Source organism: Lepisosteus oculatus, chromosome 19 (genome assembly GCF_040954835.1).
Source record: "Lepisosteus oculatus isolate fLepOcu1 chromosome 19, fLepOcu1.hap2, whole genome shotgun sequence".
Classification (NCBI taxonomy): domain Eukaryota; kingdom Metazoa; phylum Chordata; class Actinopteri; order Semionotiformes; family Lepisosteidae; genus Lepisosteus; species Lepisosteus oculatus.
The window spans coordinates 14,720,491-14,735,209 of NC_090714.1; the positions used below are offsets into that span (position 1 = coordinate 14,720,491).

A 14,719-nucleotide genomic window follows, 5' to 3' on the forward strand; every position below is an offset into this window, starting at 1 on the left:
CTTACACTTATATAGCGCTTTTTCTGGACACTCCACTCAAAGCGCTTTACAGGTAATGGGGACTCCCCTCCACCACCACCAATGTGCAGCATCCACCTGGATGATGCGACGGCAGCCATAGTGCGCCAGAACGCTCACCACACATCAGCTATCAGTGGGGAGGAGAGCAGAGTAATGAAGCCAATTCACAGAGGGGGATTGTTAGGAGGCCATGATTGATAACAGCCGATGGGGAAATTTGGCCAGGATGCCGGGGTTACACCCCTACTCTTTTCGATAAACACCCTGGGATTTTTAATGACCACAGAGAGTCAGGACCTCGGTTTTACATCTCATCCGAAGGACGGCGCCTGTTTACAGTATAGTGTCCCCGTCACTATACTGGGGCATTAGGACCCACATGAGCCGCAGGGTGAGCGCCCCCTGCTGGCCCCACTAACGCCTCTTCCAGCAGCAACCTTAGTTTTTCCCAGGAGGTCTCCCATCCAGGTACTGACCAGGCTCACACCTGCTTAGCTTCTGTGGGTTGCCAGTTGTGAGTTGCAGGGTGATATGGCTGCTGGCAATCTTTGTACATCTTTGCTACTGGAGCAATGCTGTGCCTCCATGTGTCCTCCTGTGGTAATGAAGAGTATTTTGTAATGCAGATGTACAGGATGAGTAGTCAGGGACACAGTGCTGTGGATCAGTGGAGATAAGGAGGCCATTCAGACAGGGCTCTGAGATTGTGATGCTTCTGATGAGATTTAATAGGAACCAGCAGCCTGGGCTTGGGGAGATAAGCATCTCCATGAGAAAGGAAGACAACATGCAGTTTGAATATTCTCAAGCGTGTGAACTATCTCACAGTAACTGGGCTCTTTAAGAGGCTCTTTATATTCCTTGTCCTTCTGAGCATGTGACATCTCCTCCTCTGCTTGCCTTCCTTGTAGCTGTACCGTAGCATTCTTGTATAAAGCAGAGATAATTGCTGGCAGAATAAACTTTTCCAAATCAAACGCAGAGAGCAGAGCTGCTGAAGGCTTTGTGGTAATTGTGTGACCAGCCCTACTAGGTCTGAGGAATGGAACGCACAATAAATTTGAGGAACTCCTACAGAGCATCAGTGGACGTTGTCCACATCGGTCTGTCCTGTAGGGCTCTGCACCTTTTTTCCCGAGCCTCAGTCCATGCTAAAGCTCACACAACAGAAAAGGAGCAGTCAGAAGATGGAAGCCATCCATCTGACATAGGTTTCCAGTGAAATATGCAGTGTTTTCCAGCAACTAAAATATTTATAAATCAGAAAAAGGTAAAAATAGCTTTCACTAGACTGTATCGGCACTGTTATTATGGTCTAGTTCCGCCTTTTGGATGGCTTCTTCTGGAGTCCATAGCAAAAACCACCTTTAAAAAGTGGTGCAAACAAATTCAAAGTCATGGAGTCGCTTCTTGATAGACCCATAAGACCAGTGGATCTTATTGTCATTAGGATTGCACTCTGTACTGACACACCCCTTCACCATGGCCTCTTTACCCCTGTCCATGTTCTCAGCAGCTTGTTGCGTTGCTGGTAACAGATGTTCCTGTGTGGCTGTTTCCTTGTCACTGGGTCTGAATCAGCCCCCCTTTCTCACACACACACTCCCTCTGCTCTCTGTAAGAAATGCATTCATTCTGAAGCAGCGCAAACAGACCTGGAAACAACAAGGTCAGTCTCCCAGCACCCAGCGATCTCTCCTCACACATTTCTGAGGCCTGTTGTGACCGAGTCTTAAGCACCCATAATTGAATTAACCCTTTTGACGCCGCAGGGTTTGCTGGTCGCCTCCAAGGCAAGAACCCACTCCGTATGTGGCTGTAGTCTATTAGGAAACCTGATACTTCCTGCATCTTATTTAAAGTTTCCTTGGCAGTGATGTGAATATGTTAATCACAGCTGTTCTGACATGTGCTTTCAATTAAAGGCAGAACGATAGTCCGGTTCAGTGGCATTTCAGTGGCCCCTGTGGCAGAACACACTCGCACCTTTGTGATTCAACATATAAATGTTTCTCATTTAATATAATTCTGGATCTCAGCTGTTTGAGCAGGGTCCTTGAGTGCTTTAGCTTTCCCAGGTGTCCTCTCAGTAATTTGTTGAGTAAAGAAATAGACTTGTGTGCTTTTTTTTGGATGATAGGACAGTAGAGAACAATTAACAAGAAGGAAAAACGCTTTCATCAGCAGCAACGACATTGGCAGCAAACGTATTTATCTTGTTTCCGTGACAACAGATAGCTTTCGGATTCTTAGATCTTTTGTTGGGGGAGTGAATACACTGAGCTTAGAATGATGTGAAATTTCTTCTTCAGGCTGAAGGCCGTTCGTCTCAATGTGGAATTGTCTTCTGCAGTATGGGCTGTCCCAGTTGATTGGGGACTGCAGGCTGGTGGGGAGAGAGCTGCCTTTACTCTGTGTGTGAGTTTTTGTTGCATTATTTGTTGATACCTGAAACAGTTCCTTTGTGGTCCAAATACAGAACATAAGGTCACGTTTTGATAATTGTACCCAAATACCAGGATCAGCAAGATGTCTAACCGTTGTTAAATTGCTTGTTTCAAAAACAGACATCATAATGTAAAGACATTTTCCTTCTGAAACATTCAAATAAGTCCCATTTGTATCCCCCGCTTTAAGAATAACATTGTTATCTCCATCAGCACTTTCCCCTTGTGGTCACTGGTTCACAATAAAGCTTTCCATTAGCTGTAAAGGCATTTTTATAGAGCTGAACACTGGCTCACACAGGCTAGCACAGGGTCTTCATGAAGCTGTTAAAGGAAACTATACTGTGATTGTGTGTAAATACTCAATTTCATTTAAAACAGAAAACCCTGGAGATATTAATGAAATTGTACTTTCCCGGCAACTGTTAAGTACAAGATTAGAACCACATTTCAGATGATCTAGAAGATGCATACAGTACATCCTGGGTACTGACCTGGTGATGCTGACGCCAGTATATTGGTGCTCGCACAAAAAAGGTGCCTGCAGAGGTCATCTTTTGAAACGCGGAAAGCCAGTACACTGATTTTTGAGCCCACACTACAGTCGATTCCAGAAGACAAAGAGTTCTGAGTGAATGAAAGGGGGTTTTATGCCCATGTGTGTATGTATTTCACAAAATAGGACATTCAGCAAACAAGCTGCAAAGAAAAATCAGAAAGTTTTGAAGATCAAGAGTGGGTGACTCACCTGGCATATAATTTAATGGAGACAAATGAGTATTACATGCAGATAGCAAAAACAAGTGACAGATATAAGGTAAGACTGAAAGGCCTATCTATGAAAAAATGTATTCTATATTGACAATATATTGACAATATTATTATCCTAAATTGACACCATCATTTTCATCTTCTAGAAATTGTGGGGGGTCAAAATGGGCTAGCATAATTAGGAGATATTGTTAAAAACTATTTTAAATTACATCAATGAATGTTATGTAAAAAAATTACAATTCACTTGTAAGACCTCATATAGAATAGGTCACCAAAAATCTGGAATCAATTCAGAGAAGAACAACCGGTTATATTCCTGGGCTCCAAAGAATGTCCTACTCTCACAGGCTAAAATAGTTGAAACTTTTAAGTGTTGAAAATACTCAAAGTCAACCCAATGGACTTTTTCATTGCCAACTGTGAAACACGAAAAAGCACTAGTGGAAACTGATGGGAAGTACATTTGAAACTCAGAAAAGGAGAAACATTTTGCTCAAAGAGTTGTGGGGGTCTAGAACAAGCTATGCAGTCTTCAGCCTTCAGCTTCTCATTTCTTTCAAGAACTTGTTGGATGAGATCTTCCACCCAATCAGCTACTACCAGCTAAACAAATTAGAAGGACAGGATGGCTTCATTTTGTTTGTAACGAACCTTACGTTCTTATGTTGTGACATGTTTCTACATGTACGTGCTAATATCACTGATCTTGAACAGATAGTTGAAGTACCAGTGAGTCAGGGGCTGGAAGTCTCAGCATGGTGACACAGGGGTGATTCCTGGGAAGAGAGCTGAGTGGGCTCAGAGGGAGCTGAATGGCTTCTGCCCTAAACAACCTTGAGGGCTACAGTAAATAATTTAATGAGTTATTAGCTTAATTAGCTAGAGCCCTGCATCCCATAGAAAGAATGCATCCAGTGTAGTTGAAATTAATCCTCTGGACTCCAATTCAGTATCAGTAGACAACGTACCTTCCTGCTTCTGATGCGTCACTGAGAAAGGTCTGGTCTGTCACTTTTGTCCTCGACTGGAGTGGACTTTCCTGGTAGTTACCTCCCGCTCTTTGTCTTATTCCTCTCTCCTGATTTCCCTGACTTTCTTGTTTTATTCCGGTAGGTCCACAAAGTGCATGTCACACAAGTGACTTCCAGGTCAGCGTATCCCAAGGCAAGGAGAAATTTTGAGTTTCTCTTTCTTGCTTTGAAAGGAAGGATAATAATTTCCCTTTCCTTGTCTGAAAATCATCTAATATTCATTGCAAACTTATCATAGAACAGAAGCTACTTTGTAGCCCAGTCAAGAGAACATCTGTAAGTTACGTTACTTCTTGTTTTACTGACACAAGCAAACACTACTCATGTTCTTGAAGATCGTATTGTGGAAGAGTAGGAATGTCAATGGAGCTTTGAGCTCTATCTGGGTTGAGCTATCAAAGGAGATTGTGATTCATCAGAGCACAATTGGAGATTTCTTCATTACTGCGGAGGCTTTTTAAATTAAAATAATCATAATATTCTTTTTTTTTAAATAAAGAATAACATGACAACAGAGTCATGCATTCACCCAGTACAGCCAGTCCTAACAGGCAATGAGTGAGATCAGACTGACTGTGGGATGAGAATGCAAAGAGTCAGGAATTCTCATGTCTCAGCAGTCTTTTCTCTTGAAGAAGTCAAATGAGTCTCAGCCTTCTGCTTACGTCATCAGAACAGATGCTGGCACATTAACTCCCACAGGTGTCACAGTTAGAATATATCGGGCTCTAAGATGTTTCCTAATGACCGAACAGTTCAGTGGTTGTAATTGGCTGAGCAATATTCCGTCCTCGTAAAGCAGAGAAAGGATTGGGTCTCTTGTAAAATATCAATAACTTATGACTGCAGCTGTAATCACAGGAAACTGAAGGTTGGGAGACTCTTGAATTTTTATATCACATCCAGCGCAGAGGACTAATCCTTAAAGTGGGGAGGACGATGGAGTTAACACTGGTGTTAACACTGGCATTTTGGAAATGGGGGATTTGCATAAAAGTCTTTGACTTGAAGTTAGTGGCAAACTATAAACAGGAAGTGCAAACCCTGCAGGCGAGGAAACGCATCACCCTCGCACCAATGTCTGTGGTTAGTGCAAGTCACACCCCTTCAGTGTGAGCAGAGTTGGGGCACACATCCTTAACTCAGAGCACAGGCACTTCCAGGGTTCATCTGCTGTCTCCTCCAGATCTAGGTAAGAAATGGGTATCTACACTTTCTTCTTCCACGTGACATGCAGGCAGGGTTAGGTTTATTTTGTACATACCTATCACTCTGTAATGGGTAGGCAGCCTCAACTCAGCACTGTTTCCTTCGGTTGATATATCACACTAACACAGACTAATGTTCAAACTGGAAGGCATGGGTTTCGGTAAAGTGTGTTACACGCATTTGTTTTTGGGCTGCTTTTTTTTAAAAAGCGGTTCTTTCTGCACGAAAAAGCTTGTTTTCCACCTTTTTAATGCCTTCTCAGGTCTGAATGTCTAATCATAAATTTCCGCTTTCGATTTAAAAAATAAATTCTCACTCTGCTCTACAACAAGTGACATTTCAGCATCATCTTAAGTTATTTGAGCTGCAGAGTCATACCTTGCCAAAGCAAGAAATAAAATAGTATATGCAACAGTCTCTGTACTTTATGGTACTGCATGGTACCTCACGATATAGAGGACCTGCATGATACTATCTGATTAAGGCAGGAGCTTCTCTTTTGCATCTTTGATTTCCCTGTTCTAGGTTAAGGGAAATACAAAGATCGATTTGGATTATTTGCTCTACATGCATCTGTATACAGCAATGGAGCTTAAACAGGAACTGGCTTGCTGACTTCTGCAGAAGTAAGAGGAGATTGTATGATAAGTGCAGCTCGTAAGCCCGAGTGCTTTGTGATACACACACAACACAGTGGCATGGCATCTGGTGTTCCTGTCTCACGCCTCTTGGGTTCTTGACTTAATTCTTCACTGGGGCACCTATTGTGTGCGCATGCCCTGCAAGGCATTGACGTCCCATCCAAGGTTAAAATGGGACACCAATTCCTGGCCAGGAATGAGCAATGTTATGGTAAAGAACGGACTGATAATGGTGCCCTGAGTTGTAAAGTTGATTATACCCTGTGAAATAGAACAGTGGAATAGTGAAATAGACCCCCAAAAATATCACTTAAGTCTTTGCTCTGGCATTTATTAAATGCTCTCCCAAAGGGTTGGATTGAATTCATAAACGACCATTTGACTTTTGAAAATGGTTGCTAGAACCCACATGTGCCATTTTGAGAATTAAGAGAACTACGTTTTTAAAGCTCTTTTTGATTAAAAGTAGTTTTCATCCGGAATATGAAAATCTTGTACCATGAAATAATTGCAGAAAGTGGTCATCAGTGACCTGCAGCCTCAGAAGCAAGTCACGTGTAAAAACATCCAATCAGGTTGCCTGCTTGCACTGCCAAAGTGAAATTATGTCAACACCCGTTGATCAAAGCAGGACTTGTGACTAACAGTAATCTTCTTGAAGATGAATAGTGAGGTAGGAACATGCGAAAAGCTGCAAATGAGAGGAGGCCATTTAGGCCGTTTCAGTCGTTTTGCAGTCAGCAGCTGTCTGATCCAAGAATCTCACCCAGCCATTTCTTGAACAAGAGCAGGGTATCACCTTCAGCGACATGTCTGGGTAACGTTTTGTAATTAATAATAATTGCTTAGACTTATATAGCGCTTTTCTGGACACTCCACTCAAAGCAGGTAATGGGGACTCCCCTCCACCACTACCAGTGTGCAGCACCCAACTGGATTTGTATAAAGACGTGCCTCCAGTTCTTGATTTTAAAAATATTTCCAGGAAAAAACGCTATTGGCTTGCTTTGTCAGTTGTACAGAGCAGTCAATTCTTCTGCTTTTAAAGTTTTAATACAAGTCTTTTACAACAGCAACGGCTCATCACAAATTAATGTTCCAACATGCAGTGTTACGTTACACAACACCCACAATGACAGAAAGGAAGGGCAGCGCGTCTCTCGGTAGGGAATGAGATGACGACAGTACCACAGCAGTGATTCCTGGATCCGGGAACATTTTTCGGCACGTTTTGAGTTTTTGAACATTGAATTGACTTGTTAAAAGAACATTTTGCTTGAGGTGATGTTAGGAAGCCCTAGATGAGGAAGATTGCGTCACAGCTGTGGCCTTTGCCAGATGTATTTTGACATTTGTAACTTGTGATTATATACCAGGGCCTAACCCTCCTGCTTTCCAGTGAAGCAGCTTCTCCCTCAAGTTAATAAAGCCAACAGGAAGAAGCCACCGTGGAGCCCTGCCTATTTCCCAAACTGCGTTTTTATAGATTAGTTATTTGGTTAGTTTGTTCTTCAGCTGGGGTGCCTCTCACCTCTGGCTGCTTGCGGCTCCACTCATGTGTAAATTCGTCTGCTGAACAGGAGGTGTGTGTGTGTGTGGGGAGGGGGGGGTGTGGGGAGGCTGGGTCAGAGTACTCTGGTTCAGTGGAAGCTCCTTGCCGATCTGCATGTGAATGACTGTGCGAGAGCCTGTGCTGTCCCCCCTCGCTTCCTCACTCGCTCACTCGCTCAGGCAGAGACAGGGACGCGGAGGGGAGAGAACACAGCCACTCGGCGCGATCTATCAGCCAAGACGCAGCTCCTCCTGGACAGCAGACTCCGGGGAGGGGAAGGAGGGAGAATAAATCCCAGAAACTTTCTAAACTTAGCGGCTCCGCTCATCGTGTGGCAGGAGATTTGAGTTCCGGCTGGGCTGAGGGCGAAGACAGTTTGTGAATGAGAGAAGGTAGGAACCGGTTTGCTGTGCAGTTGAATGGAAGGTTTTCCAGAGCCTCTCTTTTGAACAATGGGTGTGAAATGGATTTCAGCTGCAGTGGTGAGGAGTTCATACAGGGGAAGATCTTAAGCTTTGCTTTTTAATGTTTTTTTCTTCTTCTGGTTTACTCAGGTGACTTTAGTTTGTTCAAAACTTTCCTTAGTGCCTATGCCAGCCTGTCTAGCTTCTTATATTCTTCATAGGATGCACTAAAAACTCATGTGAACGATAGCTTTGTTTATAGTGAAAGTACCACTACGCATATTATGGTGTATTACAGGGCCTGTACTTCATATTGCCTGTTTTCATGTGCTTACTAAATGTGTTGAGCGCATCCACTCTGACAGCAAGGCAGAAGTGCCATCCTTCTTTCTTCTTTAGAGACGAGGCTTGAAAATGAGCTGTGTTTGTTTAAGAAAACAACCGTGTTCAATATTTTAAAACTGCAGGGTACAGTACTTTATGCAACAGTTTAAAACTCACAAAAGCACCCTTGCAGCACCCAAGGCAACCCCAAACAGGGCAGTGAGGAATTGGCGTGCACCCAGAACACACTTAATTAACTCATTCTGAAATGTTCACATGGGAATTGCTTTACTTAGTGTTCCTGGTTTTAATAACAAGCCTAATGGTGCTTTGCATGTAATTACAAGCCAAAAACCCATTTTTGCTTTAATGCAAGTCTTTAATTTGACACTTTCATAAATCCCAGTTTTGAGATTGCTACGAACTTGTTTGAATGAGGCATTGTTCGCTGAAAAAAGGAACAGTTTGTATCGTTAAATTGACATTAAGTTCTGCAAGCTGCAGTAAACAAAGGCATGAGCATTTCCACTTTCCAAAATGCATAATTAAGACATGATAGAGCTGTTTGATCCATGTATCAATCAAATGCAACAGCAACTTAGCGGCTGATGAGAAACATAACTTAAGCAGTGATATGAAGTTATGTACTAAAAACCGATTGTGTTTTACAAAAAAATCTAAAATATATACTGTACATAAAAGCCGATTATTATTGAAAGCCTGTGAGTCTGTTGGACTGTCAGCTGTGTGCAATATGGCCCTGAGCACTGGCTTCAACAGTGCCTGTCTTGTGCTTGTGTCACCCTGGGATGTACAGTATATTATTTACGTAAGGACATAATGCCGGATGTGCATGGAAGCCAATGAGGTCATCCATGTGAAAACTCCACTAAGACCATTACAGTTGCATAAGAGGCTAAGGCACATCGACTCAGTGCATGCAGTGATGACACAGAAGAGAATGCCATATTAAAGTGAATTAATGGGTCGTACTCCCGTGGTTTAAGTGTTTGCTTGAGGAGAACTTGGTTATACAGAACTCCTTTTTTAGAGTTTCTAAAGAGTGCATCTGAAGAATTCATTTCACACTTGCTTAAATAGCCATATCCAGGTAACGGAAAATCAAATGCATTTAGCAGATGAAACACTCAACAAACACTCATGAGAATCACTGCAACACACTAGCAAATGCAGAGATTCCATCTGAATGCACTAAAAAGAGAGAACAGTACGGAGTGGTCAGTGATATTGCCTTTTATCAGTCCCAGGCCTAATTTAATTAGCTTTTTGGCTAGAGGAAATTGATGAGTATATCAATCAGCAGAGAGTGGAACAGTATTGACTATGCTCAGTGAAGCCTTCTTCCAGAGATCCACTTAACTAATATTTGTGAAGAGGTGCTAGACGATAAATCACTTCTTTACTCCATTGGGCTTCAGGTATTTTTAGCTCTTCATTTAAACTGGGCATTCCCAGTTTTTTACAGCTGTTAATGTACTGCACAATACAACCATGCCCTTATTATTGCTTTATATTGCTATATGTTACTACTATGTACTGTATATACTCTATATAGTAATATATATTACTAAGTCATGCTTTCTGAATTGTGACACTGTGAAGTCAGCTTCTAATTGGATCTGTATCTGTCAGTGACCAAAAGTGGACATACTCTACCTACAAAGAAACTTGTGGTAAACTCTTTTGTTACTTTAGTAGTACAGGCAGATGTCCAAATTCAGATCACTCAAAAGCAGCCTAGGACTCCCAGACCCCAAGCTAGAAAGATCCAGAGGAAATCAGTACATCTGGCAGCCCAATACCAACCCTTTTCAGCAACAACAACAAAGAACTGACTCCCCCCTAATGACGTCACCAACACCCAGATGCTGACCTGCAGGGGTTATGTGTTCTGTGTGTGATTAGCCCTTCAGACACCCATTATGCAAAACAGTAAGTGAGAATACAGCTTTAAGATGTACAGGGCATGAGAATAGAACAGTCAGGGAGCTGACATTAGGGAAATGAATATTCATTGGGTGATGTCTCTTTCCTAAACTCTTACTTTGTTTTAAAGGGAATTATTAACCCTTCAGTTACACTAGAAGATGATGGCTTTCTAAAGTCATTTAAGTTGACCATTCAATGATATGAAAGAGTCTAGGTGACTAAATATGAATACTCACAGCTCTACATCAGAAACTAAGCACACACTGTAGTGTGTCAATGAACAGTAACCTCCTCTTCGCAAATCTAAAGGAAGAGAAAGATAAACTATTACTTGTAATGACTTCTAAATCCCAATTTTAACCGGATTCTTCAGTACAGCTCGATTGTGCACAATATGGCAGAGTGTTTTTTTAAAAACTGCACAAAGGGAATGTGTGAACCAACAGATAAATTATTTTGAAAGGTCCCCTTTCAAATATGCTCAGGCCTGACTGAAGGGCAGTCATTCCGCCTCTTCAGTAAATCAGTGGTTCTCTTTCTAATCTGAATAAAATGTGATACAGTTTACTTCTCTTTTTCTTCGCAGTTCTACCCCTCCCCCCCCCTTCCATTCCTCAACACGTGTTGTCTGTTTATTTTTCTCATGCCTCGGAAAAAGATCTTCATGTTCTGTCCCTGCGTCCCACAGTGTGTTTGCCCATCTCTTTCCTGGCTGCTAGTTAAGCATTTTAATTTCGTGCCTTCATATATCTTGATATATAACTCAACACAGGAACCTTCTTAGTTTTACCTTCAAATATGAGATCTGACAGCTGTGTCTGCACACCTGTGCAGTATGCATAGCTAATCTGCAAGAACATTTAATCTGTCCTTTCCACATTTAATGCCCTGCTATGTTCCTGAAACTATTAACTTTTGATACTGATGGCTTGCCTATATCCCCCAATATAATCATAGTTGGATAGTGGTATCTCCTTCATGAGCATGCCTTTATCGGTATTGGTCAAGCACAAAGTTTACACATGGTATGACGCCATCTTTATTTTACATCACTGCTGAGCACTGCCTCTGAGGTAAGCCAGGCGGTAACCTTTCATAAAGTCTGCTGCGAACGCTCCTTAAGTTGCAGATGATGCATCTTTAAAAGCCCATGGCATGGCACGGCAGTAAAGTGAGAAACTACGGATGGAAATCCATTGCAAAGGAATTAATTTCTTCCAAAGCAGCTAAGCTAGGGGGAGGGGCTGCCAGTCAGTTTTCTGTACTTAAGAGAAAAACCCTACTGTAGCCTCACTGGCCTGTCTGTCTGACATTATTGTTCTCTTCTGCCAACCCTTAATGGCTTATTTTCTGGGATTGGCTGTCGCTGGAGTGTCTGTGCTGCAGGCCTCCCTTCCCCCTCTCCCTGTCCTGACTGTTTGTCCCAGCCCCCCACCCCCCACCCCCCAGCGCAGCTCTGCTGGGGCCAGTTTTCACAGAAAAGGCCAGAAACTAGAAGGGCTTATTAGACATCCTGGCTGCCAGATAAGCAAAGCCTCTTAAATCTTAGCCCCGAAAAATGGCCAACTGTAGTTTTTAGCTGCACCGATCTTTTTGAAAGTCGTGTTTTTTCATACTAGAAAGATTTCAGACACTTCTCTTGAAATTCAGTTCAAATGCACCAGCTTGCCTGAAGCGTCATTCAGAACTAAAAAGAAAAGGCACACACTTTCTTTATTTTCATGGTAATGTTACAGAGTTTGCATTCCAGCTGCTGTTATACAGAGTTTGTCTTAAAACAATCACTTCCCTGTATCTGAATTCAATGGGCTGTTATGCAGAATAGCCATTGCATTTCAGATACTGCTGTCCCAGTCTGGTCTGCGGTCTGTGCATGCCATTCCTGAAGGATGTATAACAGAGTGGTACAGTACTGCATTTCACAAAAGCAGGTTCATCCTGCGGTGGTATTTCGGGACGGATGATGTTGGTAACTTACCATCACATTTCACCCCAGCATTGACTAATAAACCAGCTGTTGTCTGTACTATTTTCATTTCCTCTCGCCTGTTACTTAAGAAGTTCTGTTAGAATGATTGCTGTAACCGTACTGCTAAAACCACTTCACTTTCAAAGATAAACAACACCACACTGAACCTCCAATAAGATCCGTCCCTTCGTCTCGGCCTCAACTGATCATCCAGCTGAGCCGGAAGGTTAATGGCTTCTGAAATTAAAATGGTCCTTCTTTTCGATAGCAAGCTAAAGCTAGCCGCAGTACTAATTGGAGTTCATAGATTTTTTTTTAATCATTGGTGCGAGGACCTGCATTGATCTCTCTTTCCTGACCCAAAAGGGCAGACAGGGTATCGGTCTTAAATTCAACACACAGTCATCGTCATGTTTTGAGTCCAGCCTGGAGTCCTTGTTTTTCTTTCTATTCCTGTGCCTGACAGAATGCTGTGCTAGTTGAAATCCCTGTTTTCTGCTTGTAAAACCCGCTTCAGAAATCCTGCATCCCTAGTGAGAATGTGCAACCATGTCACTCGATCATTGAGAGTCCTACAGAAGAATGTAGCATGAAAAACGATTTAGAGTGCGACCAGCAGAAAGGCAATTCTTGCAAGGAGAGTGGGCTGGTTTTCTTCTTAAGACCCTTCTTTAAAAAAAAGGATCCAGGGCCGTGAATGATACCTGATGTCATATGTCATATGGCAAGGGTTTGAAATGATCTTGGAAATTTGGTGTCTTTGAACCAAGGAGGCGAACTCAGAATCCGAAGCCTGATCTCTTACAATAGTGCGTGTGGAGGGCAGGACTCATAAGAACTTTTACCAACAGGAAGTTGACTGTTTCACCAGTAATTCTGCCTAGTTTTTGGCCAATGCTGTTCTTCCTGCTTTCTCCTCAAATGTCATTCTCCTGGTGGGGAGGGGGGGCTCTTATCATTTGACTCCAGGTTTTCTTTGAAAGCACAGACTTGGTCCCCCTGATCTGCATGTCTCTCCTCCTTCCTGAAGAAAGAGCTCTGATCCGTTGCGGGCATCTTGCTCCCAGACAGTAGAAGTGGGGGGATGAGGGGGGGGTGGGTGGTTGTGGGGGGAAGCTGGTAGAGGTTTTCCGAGAAAGAAGCGGAGTGAACCTCACACAGCTTCCTTCAGGGGCAGCCCCGTGGTGAGCAAGGGACCCAAACACAGCTGGATCCCCATGGCCCGGCTCCCCATGTGTCTTCCATTAAGACCACATTTACAGAGGCTTGAGGGGCTCTCAGCCCGCATGATCCTGGGCTAAAGCGTCTGGTTGATTTATGACTTCATTTTTAACGACCTATTAAAAAGGTTGGTGCTGCAGTCTCTTTCTGGAATTCCTAGTGCTAGATACCTTCTGAAATCCATTCCAGGTGGCACAGTCAGCTGCGGTTTTTGCATTTGTATCAAATGAGGATGTGTCTTCTTGCTGAAATGTACCAAGGCCCCTCAAACACTTAACTTCAAGTTATGTCTGTGGTGAAGTATCTTTCAATTTATTGAAAATGAAATGGATTGTATGCGTCTTGTTTAGGAGCAGGACAGTTTATATAGTTTTTATAGTGCAGGGAGATGTACCTCTTGCAGAACACTGCTCTAGCTATCACAGCTAACTTTCGTAAATTAGAAGATCATGTCATTTATTATACAGAGCCGGAGGATTTTGTGCAGATAGATTGCTGTGACGCAGCTCAACTGTGTTTGTTAATGCTGCTGTCCTCAGAATGTTCACATCGCCATTCATCTTCATGTAGCTTCAAATTGCCTCTTCACTGCACTGCTATAAAAAAAAAAAAACACACACTAACAAAGTAGTCCCACTGAAGGGGGAATCTCCAGGTGACTGAGATATAAACACTCATGCATACAGTGCTACTTATAATAATATTGATACATGAGAAATTCATGATATTTCAGTGGTCTGCTGCATCTTCCAAGATACAAGATACATTCAAGAAATGGGACTTTTCTATAGAAACCTTTAGGCTATTTTAGTAAGGGATAATACAATTAAGCCACAGTTTATGCGATAGAAATACAGAGCCTTTGATAAGTTGCTTAAAAGGATTGTCAGGTCCAGTCAATCCTCTTTTAACCTGACAGCACTCCGGAGTTGTTCCTGCATTGCTTTTCTGAGCTTCATTACTCATTCAGTGAGGTGGGACTGAATATTAACCCAGTTACAGCCACCTCTGACACATGGCGGCCTGCATGAATAACAGATGCAATGCTATTCAGATATTCGGTGCTGTACTGGAGCTAACCTGTATTTCCCACGCTGCATGCCACTACAGCAGTGTTAATACATCTTTACTGGACAGTATTAAAGTAGCTAATTATATGCCCCAAGCACTATGGTA

At 42.6% G+C, this 14,719-nt stretch overlaps 1 protein-coding gene across 7 annotated transcripts in view; it reads left to right on the forward strand.

The window, feature by feature from the left end:
* septin12 (septin 12) overlaps positions 1–14,719 on the forward strand; it is a 92,286-nt gene that overhangs the window by 42,497 nt on the left and 35,070 nt on the right. Inside the window, exon 1 of one of the 7 annotated variants that reach the window (XM_015360412.2) lies at positions 5,379–5,465. The exons of 5 other annotated variants lie outside the window; for them this stretch is intronic. Coding sequence is in view for 1 of the 2 variants with exons in the window: in XM_015360411.2 (XP_015215897.1) it covers positions 8,058–8,067 (10 nt within the window). In the remaining variant the exon portion in view is untranslated. Of the gene's footprint in view, positions 1–5,378; positions 5,466–7,782; positions 8,068–14,719 lie in introns of those variants that run through there. One more of the 7 variants, XM_015360411.2, reaches the window with a different exon arrangement.